Source organism: Sturnus vulgaris, chromosome 1 (genome assembly GCF_052056855.1).
Source record: "Sturnus vulgaris isolate bStuVul1 chromosome 1, bStuVul1.hap1, whole genome shotgun sequence".
Taxonomy (NCBI): Eukaryota; Metazoa; Chordata; class Aves; order Passeriformes; family Sturnidae; genus Sturnus; species Sturnus vulgaris.
The window spans coordinates 39,374,944-39,398,788 of record NC_142243.1 but is presented as its reverse complement, the minus strand read 5'-3'; the positions used below and the strand labels follow the sequence as shown (position 1 = coordinate 39,398,788).

At 39.3% G+C, this 23,845-nt stretch overlaps 1 protein-coding gene across 5 annotated transcripts in view; it reads left to right on the top strand.

Annotated features, from left to right (window-relative positions):
• THRB (thyroid hormone receptor beta) overlaps window positions 1-23,845 on the top strand; it is a 154,201-nt gene that overhangs the window by 90,767 nt on the left and 39,589 nt on the right. For all 5 annotated transcript variants that reach the window (XM_088164175.1, XM_014887273.2, XM_088164162.1 and 2 more), the window contains one exon: window positions 14,984-15,048. In XM_088164175.1, coding sequence (XP_088020301.1) covers window positions 15,042-15,048 — 7 coding nt within the window. In that variant the 5' untranslated portion in view covers window positions 14,984-15,041. The remainder of the gene's footprint in view (window positions 1-14,983; window positions 15,049-23,845) is intronic.

The following is a 23,845-nucleotide window of genomic DNA, read 5'->3' as shown; positions in this document are numbered from 1 at the left end:
TTTTTCCACAGAAATTTCACTATGAGCTTTTGCAATCTCCACATATTGTATCTTGGCACAAAACACTACCTCTGCTTATGGTTTGCATCATTAACTATCAGATTGGCTGCTCACTGTGTTTATAGGCTACAACATGAAATAGCCTGTTAAATCTGGCTGGTTGGTAAAACTGATGTTAGTTGAATCATTCCTCTCCTGTGTTCTCACATTGTACAGAGAACAGAATCCCATAAAACTAATAAGCTGTAAAATAGAATTAAAATCAGTGGCAAAGAATGTGCCCACGTTGTAAATAAATAGAGACTAACTTTCCTGAAGTCTAAAATAGTAAACACTGAGAATAGACTAGAAATGCATTCTGTAAAACTGTTTTGAAGAAAGAAATGCATGCCAAGCATATATGATATTAATAATAGCAGTTCTGATGGCTTATCTGTAGATCTTACTGGCATACTGTTGGAATTGAAGTGAGTATTATCATCTCCACCTTATGGATGAGGAAGCTGGGTAACTGTAAAAATAAATTTTCAACACAGAGCATGAGGCAGTGCTGACTCCAGTTCCCGTTGCAACTCCCCAACTTTAATTATTTTTCTGTGAGCTTCGTTTGTTTCTCTTCATTATACAGAACTTGTTCTTTCAGCACAAGGCAATTTGGAGAACATTTTGAATGTAGATTAGATCCATCTATTAATACTTATGAAACTTATTAATTCTAAAATTGCTGTGATAGATTAGCTCCTTCCCATCACTGGATGAGAAAATGCCCGCATCCTTAATTTAGACTGGTGTATTGCTTTTCACGGTTAATATTTTTCTGCTGGAGACACTATGAAAAGCAACAGGAAAAGAATGTCTCTGACGCTTATTTTAGCATGTTTCCAGATAAGCCTGGTGGGAAGTATGTGGAATATCACTTCTAAGATCATGTATTTTCACCGTCCTTTTTAATATCCATGTGATGCTGCTGAGATAAATCATGGGAAACCTCAGTATCAGCAATACAAGGATGATTTCCCATTCTGCTTCTCTTGATTGATGTGAGTGGCATAAAAACTGTCTCTAAGTGTCTGGCTAAAGTCAAACTGCATATTGGTTAAATAGAAATGGTGCTAAATGAAGGACTGAAATCTACTGAAAAAGCAGCGGTTTGGCACTCGTTTTGCTTGTGGCTTCTCCCTTGGCTCTCTTTGGCTTCCTTATTTATTTTCAGGGCAATCTTTCCTGAGACAAGCAGCAAAACTTCATCTGGTAACTTGACTTGGATAATCCACACATTTGTATCTTCCATCCCTTACTAATGCAGTGTGTTTACATAGAGTTTTAACCAGGAAACTCTTCAGTTCCTTCAAACTGTTCAGTGTGCTGTAGCTCTGGGAGCACTCCATGCTTTATCACTGTCTTGCCTCTGGCGCTCCATACCAGGTGGGATTCAGCATCCAGCATCTTCCTGCTAACCTTTGAAGTCATCTCTGCTGGGTTTCTTAAAACAAAGTTTTCCTTGAGTGGTGATTGCCCCTGCTTGCAGCTTCAAGGATCTGTTTTTGTTTGTCAGGCAGCAGATGCACAGGAGCAGCACAGAGATGAAGTCATCAGGGCCATGGCTTTTGCACTTGGTAGTGGAGCCCCTCAGGAATGAAGTGCAACATCCAGATTTCCTATTGCACAGTTACACAAACAAGATCTGAAATTAGAACAGAAGGAGAGATTAATTGGAAAATTGGAAAGGAGGAGAAAGGAGAGAATTATATATTCAAAGAAAAGCCTGGCTCATCCCACTGACTCAGGAGAGCAAAGAAACTCGGATTGATATCTTGTTGTTACCTCAGTCACATAGCCATCATGAAACACTGTACTATTGAGTTTAATGAACTTATTAAAAGGGGTGGTTAAGATTTCTACATGTGATTTTTAGTGTGCTTTCTGGGGAAAGTGTATCTGCTCAAACGAGTGTTTTGCTTCAGATACTGGGAGGATGCTACTTCTGTACTGACCTCCCTCTGCCCTTTCAAGACCTCTAATTTTACTGCTTTGATTAATACATACTTTTAAGTCATAAATAGGGGTTGAATTCAGGCAGTAGTGAAGCTGGAAAGATCTGAGCCAACTACTGACAAACCAAGGAAAGTAAAACAGCTTCAGATGTGCAACTCACAACTCAGGGGAAGCATGTGGTTCTGAACAGGGTCTTACAATTGAATTTCCCCTGCTCAATTTTTCTATGCTTTCCTTCCAGAGGCTTAGATTCCTTTTGTGTTGTCTCCAGCATGGATCTATGCCTCTGTGCACCTACATGCAGGGTACCCTTAAAGCTGTCATTTCAGTGGTTTGGCTTTCTCTATCAGTCTAAGCTTCTAGAACACCTGCCCAAAGCCTCATCATCTCAGGATAGGTCAATATGGATCATTTTATGATGGGTAATATAATATTAAAGCATGTTCAAAATCAGCTCTTAGAAATATCTTTCTGAGTCTTACTGCACTTCTATTGCTGTATCTTTGATTCTTTACCTTTTATAAGCAAATGTAAGCTTTCTGATTGTATTCTCACTCTCTGTACAGCAGGTACATCTATTTGTGGAGCCTTTCATGGCTTCTCTACAGGCTTTGCTGTCCCTGAAGGCCATCCAAAAGCTCCTAGTTAAAAAATTGAAAGTCTCCCATTCTCGTTTACATCATTCTGCAGCCCCTCATGTTCCTCCTCTGCACCTGTGAGCTGTCTCACAGGGAAAGTGCTATCACAGCAAATGCAGGGATGGGGTGTTCTGCTGAGGAGTGGCACAAGGACTGGGGGGTGGCAAGGTGAGCTTCCCAGGCATGCTGCCTGTGGAGGTGTGCAGCTACTGAGATCAATGAGGAGGGCGTCAGGGTGAATGCAGTAGTAGAAATCTGGCAGCAACAAAATGCTGTGCCAGAGTCTTCCAGCCATGCCTTGGTAGCCTGTAGCTGAAGGTAAAATACATAGATAACATAGCAAACTGAAGAGGTCAATTTCAGCTTCCTCACTGCTCAGAAAGAATGTCTTTTGGATGGGTTACTGTGGGTCTTATTCAGGTCTACTCGATAAGCTGCTTTATTTATTCTATTACTTTATTAATTTTACTCCTGATTTAATACACTTACTTTTTTCTAGTAGAAACAGGGAAGAAAACATTTTACATCTAGGCTGAGATTGTATTTTAGTGTTGTTAACAAATTTTCAGGACAAAGTTTGTGTGGCAAGTTCAGCTAGCTTACTCTGTTAGCTAAGTCTTTCCTCTGTGTGGTCTTTATTATTTATTTGACCCACTGCTATGTTTAGGTAACTTAGCAATGATGTGGACTTGGGTTCTTGCTGGAAATTTATTCTTGTGTCTCAGTAGTACTAGATTCATGACTTTACTTAGTGCTAAAGGGAAGACTGACCTTACTGATTCATACTGTCACTCTCCAGAACATACAGCTAGTACTTCTTAGTGCCTTTCTTCAGTGTATACGTATCTAAACACCAAAAAAGTTATAATGAATTATGTTGTCTTTAGGGTCTTGTTTTTTTCACAGTGCAACACTTAGAATCTTGAAAGGTGTTTCAGAAAGCTTCAGAAATAATTTAACAATTTAAAAGTAATTTCAATCCCTAGTTTATTACAAACTACTTCAACCCATCCTGCGTTCCTCTGGCTCTCCGATCTATGAGACAGGGTGAACCTCATCACCTCATCTCCCTCCCCTTGCCTCTGAGCAGCTGTGGTCTCCTGCCACTTGGTGCCAGCTGTGGTGGTCACCAGTCACCTCACAGGGATAATTCAACTCACTAACCCAGCACAAAACTAACCCAGCAAAAAGTGGGTATTTTCTGCAGGGTTGGTGAAGCCAGTCAGGTCATGAAAGGGGTAGAAGGGGGCTGAGCTACAGAAAAAAAAAATCTTTTATGTCTGTCCTCATTAAACATTATGTCTATCTTAAAGCTATCACCAGTTTTTATAGTGTTTTGCATGAAGATTTTTAATGGGTTGACTGTTAGCCTCATACTTAAAACTCCCTCTGTCCCGTGTGTTAGGCCTTCTTTATACTCTTTATTTTGAAATTCAGCTGTTAATATATAGTTGTGTTGCATTTCAGAGAGCTGTGCTATACAGCAAAGTAAGCATTGTGGTATTGGCACTTTCTAGAACTATTAGCATAATTATTCCTTACTAAAAATTATTTCAAGCAACTAATTAATGTTGTGATCTACATACTAGGAATAAAAAATGCCCTCCTATATTTGCAGTAAACTTTCATCCATTAGACATACGCCACTAGACATTAAAATCAAATCACCTAAGGAAAGCAGCTTAACTCCTCTTTATCTTCAGCAACTTCAGCAGTTTTGCAGAGCCACCTGTAACTCATAGTGGTTCAACAGCTCCCCACTCATGACCCCGTGGAGCCGTACCAGGAACTAAATAAACCCTACTTACTAGCAATTAAAGTGATTTAATTTAAAACACACTGACAGATGCATAATGGGTTAATTAGAAAATAAGTAATTAGCAAATAGGATGGAAAAGGTTAAAAGGTTGTGGACTTTTGTTGTTTGCTTGGGAGAGATAGCGAAATTATGAGCGATTAAACTTTTTCTTTTAATTTCTGGGCTTAATTCTATTATTGTTAGCTGTAAATGAGGCAGCAAACAAGAAGAGAGGGCTAAAGAAATAAGAAGAAATCGCTGTTTTATCAGACATACTGAAAGGCCATTGTTTACACTTGGCTATGTGATTTATTTCCAGTCTGCACACAAAAGCAGGCACACATCTATGATGTTTGTACTTAATATCACTGTATATATACATCTTCTGAGAAGAAGTAGTTGTCCTCTCCTCTCTGCACTGGGCTCCCAGTGAGGTCAGGAGAAAGGATATAAAACGTGAGAGAGATTAGAACCTCTTAGGAAACTCTGCCTGCCTTAAAGATTAAATCAGTGAATTATTTAATTGGGAATATTCCATAATGTGTTTGCTCTCCAAAAAAAAGTTAAAAAGGAACAGGACTTTGCATACCGTAACTTCTGAGCTGTGAAAATCCTCAGCTGAAATCCAGTTAGCTACATGGAGCGCTGGTTGTACAGACAAAGCCACTACAGAGGGTACAAAGAATTTTCTGTTTAAAAAAAAGAGTGAAATAAGAGCTTCTACTTCATTTTCACAAGTATTATTCCTTCTCTCCATGACTTTTGTCTGCCCAAAACCAGAAGCAAATGGGCATTTAGATAGTTTTAATACAGTCATATTTTATGACCGCTAATGTATTGCCAGGTAACTTGAAACTCTTTATTTATTTATAATAATTATAAATGTATTTATGTATCTATGAAACATGTGGTTTGTATTTTGAAATTTCAGAGAGAATGTTTGCAGAAAGCTTTCTCCAATTTGAGCCTAATTTTTACTGAAGTCATTGAATTTTTTCTTTTGAAAAATAAGCTTTGGGTGAACCTCAGAAATAGCAATATGAAGTTTTCCATTTCAAAATATCAATTAAAACCAGGCATGATTTTTTCTTTTTAAATATAACTGCCTGCTAACCTAATTACATGTCCACCAGTACCATTAGCATAATCTGACCAAATTTCCCATAGCAGTCACATTCTTCCATCATTCCTTGCTCTCTTTTGACCATGGCTGTCCTGTGTTCACTTCGTTGTCACTAAGCCATGGTTAACTCTCAACAGATATCTCTCAGTCCACCCCCATAATCATTTAACTTTACATGTTTGTCCCTCCCTTTCTATTACTTTTTTGTATGACTCTGGTGTGCTTTCAGTGTGCCTTCAGGGTTGTTTTCTTCTCTATTGCTTGATTTAAAGCCTGAACCTACACATCCAGAGATGCACTGTCCTCTTCTGGTGTGTGTCACTGTCATCGACCCTCTGATGCCCTTTTCCCTTTAGCCACTTCTGCAGCTGGCAGCCAAAGGCTCCAGGACTGACAGTGTGACTTGTGGAAAGGATCTTGCACAGATTCTAGTTTATTCACCCACCATAGTTCTTGCTGGCTAGGGATATAGATTTCAGAAAACTTGTTCTGTTCTGTTCCTTTGATTTTGTTGAAAATCAACTCCTTCAAATTTTTTTCCCAATTATAATTGAGTTTAAGCCATATATTTCAGGCCTGGAATCTGTGTAAAACATTTCAGAATTCAGTGGTTTGGCAATTCAGCTATCAGTTTTTAGGAAAAATAGAATAAAATTTGGAAATTCATCAAGGTACACAATAGACAAAACCCCCGAGGCTAAATCCATAGCTGTAAAAGCATATGTTGTTTTGTTTTCCAAAGTTTTCTGCAAAATTCTATATATTTGCACACTGTAACTCAAAGCCTGCAATACAAATAACAATTTTTCATTTAGAATTTTTTTTATTTTAGAATTTATATTTTCAACTAAGTGGTGTCTTTCTGAAGCTCTTGTAAGAAAAGCGGAAAGCATAAAGCCGAATTAATTCTGCTGTTCATATCTGAATCCCTGAAAATAGCTCAAACAAATGCCAGTACCAATCTTTAGAGTAATACTTATCCCTATTCAGAGTGACATTTGTAGATTAGAACATACTCATTTCTGCTTCACTGATTTTTAGGCACAGCATATATAAGCCGCATTGACAAAATGCATTCGTGTTAACAAGATTTATCCAGGTATCTCCTCTGTTGACATTTAGAAAATATTCTTTTTCCTTATATTTTCTTTCATAAGGGGGGAAATTCACTAGTTTTGAGGAAAGTCTTTGAAATTTATTATCTTTGGGATTAACTAACATCAGTCAGTTGCAGAGTAGGTAAGTAATTCAAGACAACCTTTGTCTAATATATACTTCTAAGTGAGTAGTAAGAGAAATTAGTATCGAAGATAAACTGTCCCTTGTTGAAATGTCAGGGAGATCTAAAGTTTTCTGAGTTGAGAGAACAAAACAGACAAACAAGGAAAGTTTTATGTCAAAGCTGTTGTCTGAATGGAGCACCCATGTGCTGGAGAAAGAACACAAAAGCCGTAAAGTATCTCAAAAACCCACAAAATTATCACTCAAATTAGAGATCTTTTGTGTAGCACCCCCCCCGCCCCCCCCTTTGCTTTTCTGTCATTCTTGGCCCAGCAGGATCCTTGCTGAACTGCATATTTATTCCATTTGGTAGAGGTCTTTGTGAAATAAGGCTTACATCTTTAATGATATAAACATCACTTAATTCACAGTTACAGATCAGCTACTCTTTGGCAAATCTGGCTAGCTCATACAGTGACACTTCATGTTAAGGAAATCACTCACAGGCAATAGAACCCTGGTTATCAGAACAGTGGCTAAACAGGGCTGCCTCCAGTTCTGTGCTCCTCTCATGCCCTCCTGTGTACACATGTAGTAGGTCAAAGCAAAGTGCTGGAGAGCTGACATTTCTGCTAGGGGATGAGGTAAAGGGAAGAGAAGGCTGCAGCCCATTATGCTGATCTAGTGTCAAACTGAATGTAAGTAGATTTCTCAGAGCCTTTACATCTTAAAGGCAGTCAGCAGCTCTAGATCGTGATAATAAGTGATTTGAGATACTCTGGAAATGAGATAACATTACTCATTTCTGTAAGTACAGGGCAAGAGGAGAATTACATATTCCTTTTTCTGCTTGATACCCATGTAGTTTAAAGGCAATATTATAGTCTCCCTCTGTGTTCTTTCACTGATAGTTATGAAACTGCCTTTCTCCTCCTTTCTCCCTCTACTGCGAGACTAATAGACACGCTAAAACTCTTTTTGCCTATGAAAAAATGCACTGTTATACTTTTCATGCATAATAATTCATTATTATATTCTCCACTTATAAAAATATATATTTACCCCAGTACAGTAAGCCATTAAATTCTGATGATATCATAAAAACAACTTCTATCTTGCTTCTGTCTTGCATTACTTTATTTTGCAGTGCTGGGGGTTTTCTTTGTTTGTTTTTGGGTTTGGGGTTTTTTTGGTTGTTTTTTTTTGTTTGTTTGTTTGGTTTGGTTTGGTTTTTGTTTGTTTTGTTTTGTTTTGTTTTTTGTAGCCATGTTCAAATCAACAGCTTTATCATTCAGGCTGTCTTGCAAACCATATGCCAGATCCAAAGCCTTGCTACAATGAGACTATAGGAAGAATTAGCTTTTCTGTCTAATTCAGTAGTGTTTATCCTACAGATCTGCTTCTTGAAACACAAGAGCTTTCAAAAACCTATTAAACAGTGAAGTTACCATTATCATTTATGAGACTTACTGTCTGCATGTAATGATTTTCTGGCTTTCGTGCTGTAAAAAATCTGCTGATGCCTGCACAGAGCTGAGCATGAGTTGAGTCTGTGTGAGGGGGATAGTACACAGAATTACTGGACATTCCTATTGAAGAGCTCAATAGTTCTTTGCCTTTTTGTTCTTATGTTTTGGGACAGACAGAAAATGTTTATACAGATAGTGCACTGTGGTTTTGATTTTATGCTTTATTGCATGTTTTTGTGTCCTTGTGAGCTGAGCTATACTAGCAATAAAAAGCATGAGTCAAAGCCCACTTCTGAGCTTGTGCCTACAAGCTAGTTCTTATGGGTGCTTTTCATTAAACATATGTGGAAAACTAGATAGATTTTTATTTCTCATGCAATGCACAGTTGCTCATTATGTTTTGCAAGGGAGGAAATACTGCTGGCTCGTAATAAATGTATCATGTACCATAACCCATAGCCTAGTACATTTTATACTGAATAGGTGTAACTTGCAAAATCCTCTGTATAACTTGCTCCAAAATACTAATTCTGCTTTGCTGTCAAATATTAAAAATTGAAACAAATTTTAAAATTCCGTTAGGCATCAATGCAGCCTATGGGCTGCTTGTAATTTTTCCTGATCCAGAGTTGCCACTCTGGATTTTTCACAAAAGACAAACTTAAAAGTGAGAGCAACTTTCACAGAAGGAGTTTGCAGAACAAAATACCCAGATGGTACATCCCATAATTCATCACCCCCAAGCCAAGATAGCCCCCCAAAAAAAAAAAAAAAAAAAAAAAAAGGTGCCATAAATTGTGGCATGGAAGGCATGAGGATCTGGAGTCCTGGGGCTCTCTCTCTGACTGTGATGGAGCTTTTCCCCTGTGCCCGGTTCCAAAATCCACATGCTCCATGATCCTGCTCAGTGCCCTCCTCAGCTCCCAGGACCTGGGCAGGTTTCCCTGTCTCCGGGTCTGCCAGCAGCCTGCCCCTCTTCTCAGCCTCCCTGGAGGCAGCCCAGCTCCTGGCAAGCGTTGTGTAAGAGTGTTGTGTAAGAGTGCCAGGGATAAGGCAGAGACATCGGGAATTGCAGGTAGGGTTACAGGAGGGATTTGTGCAAATGAGCCAGATTGCCCCATGGTGCTTCCTCTGGCTTTTAGAAGGGGATGTCAAAGAGCAGTCCAGCAAGGAGCTGGGAAGCTTGTCAGTGCTTCTGAAAGGTGCAAAATCACTTTTCTCACCTGTCTTGAGAAGAGACAGGAGACAGCAGTGTTTGTCCACCCTGTGCAGCTGCTTGATGAGTGGGAAGGGAAGCCTGAGGCCTTCCAGAAGGTGTGTGGTTCATGGTATGGACAGAAACCAGGATTCAAACCACAGAATTACCCTGGCCCTGGCCTAGAGGAGACTGGCAGCCACCATTTAAATCTGAAGCATCAGAATATGGTAAAAAACACTCCCATCCCCTGGGCAGCAAACTCCTGTTGGATAGTCATTGGCTAGTCTGATGCATTCGTGTGAAGGAGGAGGCACTTGGTGAAAGTGGGAAAACACCTAACTACACTGATTAATGCTAATTGGTTAATCGCCTTTCATTATGGAAAAAGTAAGGATGTGCAGTAATTGGCAATATGGCTAGACAAAGCTCCTGTATTGGAGACCAGAGCTTGAGAATTAATTCCAAATATCACCTATTCAGGCTGGAGGAGCTGGAGATTACAAAGATATCTCTTTTTTAAAGTTTGTTTAGGGACAGTATAAGAATATTATTTTCTTAGTAGTGCAGAGCTGTAGATCTGAAACAATACTCTGTATCAGGATGCAATAGGCATTTTGCTGCTTTCACTTGAGGTATCCAATATGATCATGAGGACTACCTTGTTTAAAAAAAAAAAAAGAAGAAGAAGAAAAAGCAGGGTATAATGCCAGTGATGGAGAAGGAGCATAGTGCCCAGTCTGCTGCTGCAGTTCTCTAGCAGGGAGGTCATGGGAGACGTGAGATAGCAGCCTCTGAATCGACACTGCGGGCTCAGCTCTGTGACTCACAGCCATGAGACCTTGGGTAGCTCTTTTGTGGGCAAGTAAGTGCTCAACGCTCAAAAGATAATCTAACAAAGCCTGCTCCCTGTGACGCTAGCAAAGCTTAGCCATAAAAATTGTGTCACTTCTGGCAAGAAAGAATCTTACTCTGCAGTGTCCATAAAGACCCCCAGACATTACTGGCCTGATGTCGTGGAGACTCGTCTGTGACTCATCCGCATCCTTCCCATTTGTGCTTGCTCGTGTACTTTTTAGCTGTAGACTCTTAACAAGAACTGATTTCCTGCAATGTCTTACACAACTATGCCTTCAAGAGGAACTGGCTTCAATTAATGTGGACACCACTTAATATTCTTGCTCGTGTGAAGCAGAAGCTGTGTTGTGCCTTCAGAAGACTGTGCTGTGTATGTTCCAGAATGGATAAATAGTTCCATATTTCCACAATGTTTCCATCTATGGGCCACATTCCTTGGAAAGAAAAATAAATTATTTCTGGCATATAAAATGTGATATAAATGCATCCTTTAGAAAATACCCCAAGACATTTGGGAAGATTATTAAAATCAGAAAATATTTTAATTATCACAATGATTTTAATTATTATGTATTATTATTTTAATTAATGGTTTCAATAATCATCAAAATTATGATTAAAATCATCATCATAAAGCAGGTATTACAAATATCTATTTTTATTTATTACAAATGTATATTTTGGCAATTGCTAAATTGACCTGGTGGAGATGCCAGATGGGCGAGATGCTGTACATTTACAGCACCATCAAGACCTGCTTCAAGAAACTTTATCTCTAGGCAGGTATGAGGAGAAAAAGAGGATGCACGCTCTCAATTTTAAACTGTGGCAAACAAAAAGACTACCAAAGCCAGATATGTTAGTGTAATGCTTCAAAAACAAAAGACCAGCTTTTCTTACAGTTATTTCGTAATTAGTTTTTTTACATAAGTGACAGCTGCTTTTATGCCAAGTCCCAGTCTCATCAGGGAAAATGGCAAAACTCCCAGGATAACTAGAATTTTTCTCTTTATACAGAATTCATTGGAGAACATTGTATTTATCCCTTTTCTTTTAAATCATTCTTTTAAATAGATTGGTGCAAAACCAATAATTTTAGGTTTAGTAAGTAATTATTTACAGGAGGGGCAGAATTTTTGTTTAAAACACTCAATTGTTTGCTTCAAGTATGCTTGTGTGTCACTGAGTCACCAAACCACAATTAAATTCTGGGAAATGACTTATTGTTAAGGTTCACGACGTCCCATGACGTGGTGGGATGGGTCAGAGTCTGATTTTAATTGGAGGCCTGATCTAAATTTGTACCCTCTCAAATCTGGATTGACAAACTGTGAAGGATTTTGAAGTTCCACAAGATGTCAGCAGCAAAAAGAAAGACCATGCATTGTCGCCTTTGGTTGTCTGGTTTGTACATGGCAAATATCAAGAAGAGTATTTGGTCTTCCCTTATAAGATTAAAAAGATTCCATCTTTTCTAGGAGCCCAGATGAAGTCTTGGGTGGCTTGAATAGGACAAAAGACAAGGAAAAAACACATTGTCATACATATGCTGGAGGATATTTTACCAGTTCACGGACTTGTTAGAGTTGGAAGGGATTTCTGGAGATCATCCAGTTCAACCCCCCTGCCAAGGCGGGGTCACCAACCCTAGAGCGGGTTACAGGTGACACAGGAACGTGTCCAGATGTTTTAAATGTCTTCAGAGAGGGAGACTCCATGACTTCCCAGGGGAGCATGTCCCAGTGCTCTGAATCCCTCACGTAAAGAAGTTTATTCTTGTAAAACTTTAGTAAGTTTTGCATTGTGCTTGCTTTGCAAATAGAAGGAACATTATATCCTGAAATCAGTAATTTCCATTCAATATAATATACTACAGGGAAAAATAATTTCAGATTTCTAGGAAATTAGAAAGGACAAAATAAATTGTCTCCCTGGGGAAGTGGTCACGGTCCCAAGCCTACCAGAGCTCCAGGAGCCTGAGGCAATGCTCTCAGGCAGGTGGTGCCATCCGCAGAATCACGGAATCATTGAATCTGCTGAGTTGGAGGGATCACATCAGGATCACATTCCTGGAGTTGTCCTGTCCAGGGCCAGGAGCTGGACTTCAACCATCTTTGTGGGTCCCTTCCAGCTCCGGATATTCTATGATTATGGGTTGGTTTGGGTTTTTTCCTACTTTTTTTATTTGGGAGAGGAGATTCATGCGTGTTTGTGTCTTGTTGGGGTGTTTTGTGTGTTGTTTGCTGAAGTTTTTTTGGCTCTTTATTGTTTGGTGGGTTTTTTTAAAACCATGAACAATTCCGGCCTTTGGAGTAGCAATTAATTTAATTTCAAGCTACATGCAGGCCCGCCTGGTTAAGGCAAGGAGGGACGGAGTGGGATGGAAAATCCCGGGAATGGCTCTGCGGGCTGCGCCGTGCCGCCAGGGGGCGCTGCCGCCCCGCGGGCGGGTCCTGCCTGAGGGAGGCCGCGGATCCCCCCGGGCCCCTTCCCTGTGGCGCTGCGGGGCTCCCCTTCCCTGCGGTTTCTCCCGGCGTCCCTTCCCTGCCGCTCCTTCCGACGTCCCTTTCCTGCCGTGCTGCCCTGTGCTCCGTTCCCTGCCGCGCTGCCCGGTGCCCCTTCCTCTCGGTGCCTCCCGAGCCGGCCCTCGGAGGGCGCGGGTCATGGCCGTGCCTCACGCCCCGTCTGGAGTCGCGGGCTGAGGTGAAGCGGCGGGGCCGCGTCCCGGGTACATGAATTACCCGGTACTGCGGCTCACCGGCTCTCCCGTTCTCACCCCTGCCTAAACACAGCAGATGCGCTCGATGTTCAGCCCGCTGCTAGGGGAGGATATTTATTTCAAGGGAAAGGCTCCCTGTACGAGGAAACGGTGGCCAAGAGGAAACAGGGACAAGGCTGTGGCACTGAATGGATGGAGAGAAATAAAATCCACAAGTTTGTTTACAAAGAGCAGTTTCTTACCATAAAATGATGATTAGGACAATTTAAGAGAGGTTCTACTTCCTCTCTAAAACGTCACTTCCACACTAACATTAAAAGAGAGATATTTTCTGTTCATAGAATCACAGAATCAGCAAGGTCTTTTAGATTATCTAGTCCAAACATCAATCCAGAACTACCACAGTAACCCCTAAACCACATCATTCAGCACCAGGTCCAGATGCCTCTTAAACCCCTTCAGGGATGGTGACTCCACAACCCCTCTGGGCTACCTATTCCAATGCCAGACCACCCTAACAGTGAAAACTTTTATGTAATATCTAATCTGAGTCTCCCCTGTCTCAGCTGAGGGCCATTTCCTCTGGTCCTCTCACTGCAGTCACACCTCACTAGATTTTCTTTCTGGTGAGTTGTAGAGACTGATGAGGTTCCCCCTGAGCCTCCTCCAGGCTAAACAACCCCAGCTCCCTCAGCCCTTCCTCACAGGACATGTTTTCTTCACAAGCCTTATTGCCCTTCTCTGGACATGCTGCAGCACGTCAGTGTTCTTTTTAAAGTGAAGTAAAACTCAACCAAAACTGAACACAGTGTTTGAGGTGTGGCCTCACCAATGCTGAGTACAGGGGGATGTTCCAGAGAGCGTGACTCTGTTCTCAGGCTAGTTTTCCACAGGCATTATTAGGGTCACTTGTAGGCCCGGGATTTCTTACTTAAAAATTCTAATGAGATCTTGTCGCTATTCTGGAGTAATGCCTTTAGGATTGTCTCTGCTTGGGTTGGATTGTTGGTGCTTAAACTAGGGAGCAGGCTGGGATCATCCAGCTGGGCACTGTGTTTTGGGGAGGAATGGCTGAACAAGGGCATGCTGCCTGTGATGCCTCCGTGTGAAAAATGTGAGGCCTGGTATAAATACCGACATGGCTGAAGGATGTTGTAGTAACTGGTATCCATGACTTTCTCTCCTTGCACTAAATTAGCTTGCAGGCCCTCAATCTTTGCTGCCAAAGAGAAAGAGTATAGTGAGTATCTCATTGTGTGTATGTGTGTATGGACACATGAAAGGGGGACCCAATCTAAATATCAAAATCAAGACTTTAAAATGCCAGCTTCAGTTCTTCACAGCTGCAGATGTCTTGCAAATAAAATAGACGTCGTTGTTCAAAAGTTAAGTGTTAAGTGCATGTAAATTATTTTTCTACCTTAGGAGTAAATTTGCTGTTTACATCTCAGAACTCTGTAAAAGTCAGTAGACTTTTGGGTTTCTAATGACTGGGTAATAATCGGTGTAACTGATAGAGAATTTGTAATTCCTTTGAATCCTCTGTTTTTACTGAACCTGAGAGTAATGGGCATATATCATTAGAAACTGTAAAGTAGAAACCAGTTAGCTCCTAAAGTCACATGCAAGACTTAGAGGAGCTTCTGCAACAAAAATAATGGAAAATATTCCTTAAGTGGGCAGAAGCGTTTTTTTTTTTCCAGCATCAGTAGTCATAAGCTTTTAGATGTTGCTTCCAGATCCCTGTTAACCACAGCTCCTCCAGTCCATCATATTTTGGACCTTATCTACATTTGTTACCTCATGCAGCTGAGCAAGCTGCTTTAAATTTAATGTGTTAAGCCATCAGGCCTGGACCATGCTATTCAAGATCCAGAAGGTTCCATTTTGGTTAAATGTTAATGATATTCTCCAGATGAGCATTTATGAACATATTACATGAGAGTGTTTTCCTTTTTCTTTGACAGGTGACGTTGGTGACAGAGGAAGTACAAGAATGATTACATATCCATAACTCCCAGCAGTATGTCAGGTAATCATACTTAATAAGAACATCTGTGCAATATTTCTTGCCTTTCTGGAGTGATTATTGCTAAATATTTATTGTAAAATGCTTCTTTAATGATTTCTGCGTTCTTTAGTGCTAGGAATGGAAATATTTCCTCCACCAGAGCATAGAGATGTGGGACACATAGTAATCTTGCCCAACATTTTTGAAACATTCATTGTCCTTGGTTTGCCTTCTGGAACCTAGTTGTGTTCTACATGCACATTCCAACCTCAGCATTCCTGCTGAAGCTGCCAGCACAGTAACAGTTTCTGCTGAGTATCCTGTTATTTTGTAACATGGACATATCCCCTGAGCTTCAGAGTGAGACAGTCAACGTAATTTACATAGATTGAAAAGAACACTTCAGAGAATTATGGACCAGGTCCATATGCAGGTGGGCTGAATATCTAGAGTTGACATGACCATTAACCATTTTAAGCCTGCTTAACCATCTTATCCCTGCCAGTTGTAGAGTATCTGAAGGTTGCACATAAATTAGCTGTGTCAGAGCCCCCATGTGTATAATCCCAGAACAGGGTTTCTAAAAAGACGTGCTTGTTATGTGGACATCATATAGAAGACCAGTGAATTTCAGACTTCCAGAATTTGTTTTAGTATTATCATTTTGCCTACGAAAATGTTGTACTGATACTGTTTGTCAATGTGTATTTCGAGAGTCAAATGCATAAATGGGACCTTTTATAAACCTGCAAAGTACAGCGTGTGCTACATAGGAAAAATCATCACTCACAATACTGTATTTCTGGTGTTCTGCCCAAGAGACAGTTTATTTTTACTTGACTATGCAGATCAATTTTCTTTTCCATAGAATGTTTCCATTTGTTTGTACTGACCAGCAAGGGGTAACAGCTGCATTCACCAACAAAGATGGTATTCTGACTTTAGTTTTCTAGATAAAAGGTAGAGGGTAAAATTCATTGGAAGAAACAGAGTATTATGGAAATATATGTGTTCATAGTAAACTGTATTATTTGATAATATGAAAAGGTGTGTCTTTTTATGGTTTCTTTGCTGCCCATTGAAGCAGAGACAAATGCCTTGAGTCATTTTGTGGAATAAGGTGGAATACTGACCCTTGGTTGGTGTGTCAGGCTCTGGCTTAGCATCACTGCTGCATGAGGACCCACAAGGAGTTAGTGTCCTTAGGCTGCATTGGCAGGCCATGTTTGAGTGGTTTTGCATTGTCCTGCAGGCATCCTGGGTGTGGTGATTTCATTTGGCAAATACCTGTTTTGGAAGAATTTAAACATGCATGAAATTTAAACTGGCATGAAACTTGGTCTGTTCCAACTCTCTATTGTACTCTCTCCTGTCTCATGCTAAACTATGTTTTATGGAGTTTTACTACAGGGCTTGACATTGCTGTGGTTTTGGAGGGAGCAATTATTAGCTTCTGCTGTGTGATGGCAACAGATGAGGAAGGAAATGCAGTGTACCCACTTTATTGTCACCTTATCCGTTGCATCTGTGGCTTCCTGTGGAGGGTGGGTTTGTGGAGATTTTCCAGTAGCACTCTATCAGTCCTGTCTCCCTGGACTTGCCCCTGGCAGGACAGCTCTGCTAAGCTCAGAGAAACACAAAGCCTAATTGGAAGGACCTGTATTTTCTGCGTTTCTTCTGACAGAAGTCATCAGAACAAATATGTGCAAAGAAAATTATCATCAAGCAAAAAAAAAAGTTTGTGATGGAGATGACTGTTGTACAGCTGTAGATGTTCAGCACTTTTCATTATGAGCAGTTCATATTTTCTGTTCCTGATTATAGGAATGACATTCCCTACTTGAGTGTAAATGTGAAGAGAAGCATGGATGAAATGAAACTCTTTCAAACTTATAAAAACTTCATAAATTGATCCAGAGCAAGACAAGAGTCCTTTTCTAATGAATGATAATGGAAGTTTAGATTCTGCTACTGAGTCACTGGAATATGGGAGCAGAATCTAATACAAAACCAAACCAGATGGCTACAATAACAGGCTGTATTATTCTGTATTTTTGATAGATAGTTTTTCTCCCCATATGTTATGTTTCTACTGCAATATGTATTTTACACTTGCAGGCACTGCCTGAAAGCCTTCAGGTTCTAGTGCAATCTAGAGAAGTTTTTCTGACAGGAGATTGTAGAATTTGATCTTGACAGTAAAACCAGGCTTTAGTACATTTGCAGGTTAAAAAATTTGTTCCAAGCTTTCTTATAGGCCCCCTTCAGGTATTAAAAAGCCACAATAAAGTCTCCCCAGAGCTTTCCCTCTTCAAGGCTGAACAGTTTCAACTTTTTCAGGCTTTTGCTATGGGAGAGGTGTTTGATTCCTGTGATCATCTGGGGGGCCCTCCTCTGGACTCACAGGTTTATGTCCGTCCTGTTCTGAGGAGCCCAGAGCTGGATGCAGTGCTCCAGCTCATGAGAGGGGAATAGAGTGCCGAATCTCCTTCCTTGCTCTGGTGGCCACACTGCTTTGGATACAGCCCATGGTATGATTGGTTTTCTGGGCTGCAACAGCTGCGTTCATCAGCAGTTCTGCAGTTGACACCAACAATTGCTGCCCACAGAGTAATGTCTGAGAAAAAAAAAGCTTTATCAGCATTATAAAATTAGTACTATCTTAGCAATAAGAGCAAGTTCTTTCGTGTGCATACATTTGCACAATAGAATAGTAAAAAAGTTGGAAGGTATTATTTTCTCATTGAGAAAATAGTACTTTCAAATAGAAATAACTTCTAAAATTATTTTACACATTTATTTTAACACTGTAATGCAACTTCTGGTTTAGCATCACTATTCACTGGCCATAGCTATCACTGAAGGCTCCCTTCTGTAAATTTTCTCCCAAAATACAGGACAAACCTTGAGACATTTTTTCATTTTACTTTATTTACTAGAGTGAAAACTGAAGAAGAAATTCAAGAATGGGTTCTAAAACCTAGAAGATAGTGTTTGTAGAATGGAGTAAATCTCATAATTTTTACCTTCATGGCAGATGAAGAGAGAATGTAAAGAGTGTAATAGTCGTTCCAGTAAAAACTGCAGCAGTTCTTTCATTGATTTCAGTAATGCTGGGGTTTTACTCTGCTTTTACTTGGGAGCTTCAAAATCAACTCAGTCATTGTGCTTGTACTCAAATATCCACACTGTTCTATTTGTTAATGACTGCAAAGTTAGATCAAGATAGGAATTATAATAAAATTAAGTGCTTACATTGGGGAATATAATTTAAATGTCATAAATGCATATTTTCAGTAAGTAGAATTTAATATGCAACGTTTCTTGAAAAAGGTCGCTCATTTGGAGAAGAAAATTAATCAGCTTTCGTGCAACAAATCCATTTGAAAACCAGTGTCTCCAAGGGTGTTGCATGTAGTTTCCAAGAACTGGGAAAAATAATAGAATAGGAAAGGTACCACATTTTCTTCATGAGTCTTGTCACTGTAAAGTTCATTACCCTGTAAACTTGACATTAATTCAGGCGGAGAACAGTTTATTGTTTAACCTCAGCTGAGAAATTATTTCTCCCGAATTTTGATAATGATTTTCTCAGGATAATTTAATTTGACATACATCACTGTCTGACACTTCTTTGCCTGCCAGACCATAATAAAATCCAACTAACTCAAGTGTATTATTTCTTTTAAGTAATGGACTTTTTAGGAGGACAGTAAATACTTTAATATAAGGTTTTGTTACACCAGGATTCAGCAGCTTTGTAATGAGCTTTTGGGGATTTTCAAAAGGTTAACAAGATTTATATTGTGGGATGTTTTTGCATGAAGCTATGAATCACTCCATGATGGCTCTTATTACTTAGAACCATATTTCTGAATATGCAGGTAAAAATATCACACTTGCTAAGTTCTAGGTTACAGACACTCTGGATCAATTTTACCTTTTTTTTGGTTCAAAATTTATTATTTTTAAAAGTGCTTTGTAAAAGTGATTTATAATACAAAAGCCAAATAGTCTGGGAAACATTTTGTAATGTTTCAAATTTTATGCAATTCTTTAATATGTTGTGTTTTCTTTCCAACTTACCTGCAGTTTTTTTTCCACAAAAGATCATACATTTTCAAAAAAAAAAAAAAAAACAAAAAGGAGAAAGGGGATCTGATTAGTTTTCACAAAGAACAGAGAGAATAAACTTTTCCTTTTGTAGTAGCAGTATTTTTTTTTCAGTTTTGTAGCATTTGCTAGTCATTTTAAGTACATCTCATTGCGTTAATACTGATATATTTTCTCTATTTTGTTTTTAGTGATCTATCAGTATATTTAGTCTCTTTCTACAGTAGTTTTATTTAAGCCAGAGCTGTTTCTTCTGTTAACTCATTTTTCTGAAATTTATTTGTGATGGGAGCAGACTGTTGTGTTTGAAATTTTGAGTGTAATTCTTAAACTGTGTAGCTGTGTTTCACTGCTGGCATCAGGTTAGGAGGACTGCATAGTGTTGTCAGTGTAAAATGTACTTGTTCATTTTGCAGGCAAGAAGATTTTGGAGCAGTTATTTAAAAGGAGTAAAATGCCCTTCTGGTTTTTCTAGAAAAAAGCCTATAAAATAAAGCACTTTCCTGTGCTTGCCGCAGGAGTTGCAGCCTGCCATTTTATGATCTTCAAAAGCCTGACCACAGCTGCTGTTTAGCTCTTCTTATAACTGTCTATCAGAGCAATGAACTTACAGCATTTGTCCTTGGTATTGATCCTGGTATGTAGAGAGGAGTGTAATTTTTTTGGTGCCAATTGTAAAGCTGTTGGTAAACTGTAGGATCAATCCAACTGGGCATTTTCCAGTTATTTCCATATAAAAATACCTTCTACATTCATTAAATGCACTTCTCATTATGTTCTTTAAGAGCATCAGATTTGCTACAGTGCTTATTGTAAAAGAAGACAAGTGTTTAAGTAAATGTTGCCATACACAAACGCCTTTCACTATTGCATTGTTATGTTTCTGAAAATGGTTTAGACCTGTACCAAGCTTGAGTTTATTTGAAGTTAAAAGAATTCTCTCCTCATGTCCAAGTTTGTCTTTCTTACTGAAGAAGCTTTGACGGCATTCTTTGGGCAGACTTTATTTGTTTATTTACCTTTTTTGTCCTTAACAAATTACATATTTGTCAAGACTGCTACTTTTAGTACCTTTGTTTGTTTTACCTGGCCATTACCCAAACCTCAGTCCTTCAAAGGGAGATGTTATTTCATGATCCTGGCTATCTCTTTAAGCAGTTTTTGAACCAAAATAATTTGAAATGTTTCACCACCTTAAAAAAAGAAAGATCTGTGTATCCCCAGGATTTTGTTAGCAAGCAGCAGCCAAATATACAGTTCACTACCCAGTGGGAAGAAGTGGAAAGTCTAATGAGAGATTATGGAAACACCATGTGAATTTGAAAGCTCATGAGGAAAGTAATACACAGAATCAGGATTTTAGAAAAAGGTGGCAGTGATCTGAAGTGATTTATGGAAGTGATTCGAGTGGGAATCCCCTTGCCAGAGGGGATTGTAAATACAAGAAATGTACACAAGAGTAGACTGGACTGTAGTTCAAAGAGAGATCCATTGAATATTGTTGCATTTTAGAAAGGCCACGAGGGCTCAAGCAGTCCCTTGGGCTGAGGAGTAGCTGGGGATTGAGAGACACTTAGTGGGAACTCTCATATGTGCTTGCTTTGTTCTTACTCTTCCCTGGTACCCACTTATGACTCCCGTTGGAGAACAGCAACCAGGTGAGCCCTGTGGCTCAAGTATAGCTTCTTCTCAGAAAAACTCCCTCCCATGTGTCCTGCAGAACTATGAGAGGGAAGAATGCATTTAGCATCTATGTGGCTGTATTGGTTAGCATGCCCATTCTAGGTCCATGGTGTGTCCTGGTATTTTACTGCTTTTTCCCATATAGCTTTGGTCATTCATTTCTTTGGTAAGTTTGTTTAATCTGTAGATGCTACAAGATTCCATGTTGGTCTGTGCAATTCCTGTTCATTTCTCAAAGGGCATGTTTTCAGGGAGCTCTTTACATACCAAAACCCTGAACCCTGAACCATTTGCTTCTCTGTGCTCAGAACCTGCCTCTGATTGACTTATAGATGAACTGTTCTTCTAGGTATTCTTTTTCTCTGATTAATTCTTTTTCCATGTTAAGAAATTTGAGCATAATGTCAACCCCAGGTCTTGATGAGATAAGTATATGTGTAGTATTTCTTTAAAAGTTAATGGAAATTTAGTGTGTTTTTAAAAAGTGATTGCACTAATTCACAGAGGAGCTTATTAAGATATATCAAGAGCAAGGATAAAGCTATTACACTGTTCATTACAAGTTTCCTAATATTGCCTTTTCTTACACATTAGAAACTGTTTACAAAGTTTATTGTGATTATCTGTGCGCTCTTCTTTCATGTTGATTTAATACTTGTCCAAAAGACTGACAATATTGAAATTTTATCTTGAAATCCATATTCTAAAATGTAATATTTAAATATTTTATAATATTGCCACTGCTAAAGCAAGTAGCAGGACAACAGTCCTGGATTAAATAACCCTGGCTGTTTACTTCCACAGGCATCCATATATGCATATGTTTCTGAAATAGTGAAAAGCACTTAATGGTTTCAGTAGGCATTGCTAATTCTACCTGCTACAGTTCCTTTCAGTCTACAATTTTTTTTTCTTATAGGTACTCTAATTTTTCTATTCTAAAAATTTAGAAAATAAGTCACATGTTCTCAAAGGTTTTATTTAGCATATTTACAAAGGCAGAATTTGCATATTTAAAAAGAGGAGTCTGGCTAATCTGTGTGAGCTGGTCTCCATCCTTCTGCTTATTCATGTATCATATGAGCCTAGTTTAAAAGTTGTGAAACTCAGTTGTGGAGTGTTTCCCTCTTTTATAAGGAAGCATAAGGAGAAAATGTTATGCTCTTTTTTTGGGAGAAAATGGAAGGATGGGAGGGAAAAGAGGAAGAGGAAAGAAGAAGCAAAATAAATGAGAGAAAATAAAATGCTGTGAACTGGCAGCAAGATTAATGAGAAGAAATGAAACCTTAGCCTTGTCTGGCACAGATGGTTTTGTCTTTCCCAGCACAAACATGAAAACATGAACATTTACATGCTTTTACTTATAGTTAGTTCATAAGGTTTAAAATGCTGGAACAAAGTATGAATCAGGTATTAACTTTACTGGGGACGTGTCCTTTAATTGCAGCTTGGTTGCTCTTTTTCTTTTTGCTCTCAAGTCATCAAGCAAAAATCGTCTAGTGTTATTGGACTGGGTCCATACAAAGCTAGGCTGCTTCATCAACCTACTGTACACCCCTCAGTCCTAATCCTGATTACATTTGCCTTAGTTGATCTCTCTGAAGCCAACCCACTTCAGTGTCCTTATATGCTTACATACTTCAATGGCAAAACAAAAAAACTAAACCAGTGAAGTGATGTTGTCTTTGCTGCTCTTTTTTCAGTAAACCTCAAATATCCAAAAAGGCAAAACTTTATTATGTACGTTTTGCAGTCAAGTAAGTTAATGACAATTCAGAGATCTCTTTAGTTGCTTTCCTACTTGCTACTATTTTGATCAGCTGCAGATTGAAATACTGTATAGAGAGTATTTTCAGTGGAAATTCTGCTGTGAGCAGTTTTGGAATGTGAAATAACTTTTTATTATTAGAGGAAGTTTCTTTGTAACTGGGAAAATAGCAATCCTCTGACGTCCCAGAACTGTTAATTTACCTTTTGCCTAAGTGACAGTCTGTTGCTGAGGGTGAAAAAATAAATGTTTGCACTCCCCCAAAAAGTGTGAGCAATGTAGTCAGTCTCTGAGGAGCAGGGACTGATTGCCTGTGTGGTCATAGCAGCTTTCATCACCAATGAATCTAGCTGTCAACTGTAGCTACTGTGGTATAAAGCAGTAATAGTAATAATGGTAATGCAAATCCAGCCTTGATTGCAACAGGGCAGATCCTAAGCAAGGAAAATTAGTGTCGCTCTCAGGGCACAGCAGGGGGAATTTAATGCAGTGCCTCTAAGGTTATTGTGAGCATGGGCACTCTTTCAGTGTGGTTTTTGGTCCTATTTTGTGCACTCTGAGGTTTTTGTCAGAATCAAAGTTCAGGGTTGGTATACAGCTCATTCCAGCAGGAAACACTCTCCTCCTGGCTGGCTGGCTACCACCTTCCATCTTTCTGGGAAAACAACTTAATGCCTGTCTTCAGTTGAGTTGTACTAAAATTGGGAGAGCTTTTTGTGTATTGCTTCTTTGACTGCTGTTGGCAGATATTAGTAGAAAATTGGGCAAAAAAACCCACATGTAACTGAGATAGAAACAAATTAATTGTTCCATGTTTTTTGTAGTCCTTTATATACTGGCAGTCAGATAACATTGCATGTCTGAGAACAGGCCAACCTTTACAATTACCCATTAAGGAGTATTTGCTTCGACCTGTAGTAAAAGAATTCTGAGGGATTCTCCTTGCCTATCCTTTTAGTTAAGCTTAATGGGCAGTTAATTTGCTAAAACTTTTCTCCTTCTATAAAAACGAACTTTCATTTAAAAAAACTTTCTGCTGGGAATTTGAGGAAGCCTTTTGACTGACCTGTTGGCTGGTGAGATGGCATTTACTGGTACAATGTGCATTTTGAAATTGCTTGACAATTCCTTGATGAGAAGAACTCTGGCCCTGCTTGTTAGTCCCTCTTAAGTCTGAAACAGGGACTGTGGTTTTAGTCATACTTCATCCCAGTACTGCTTCCTGCCTTGATTATAGCCATTTTAACAGTAGCT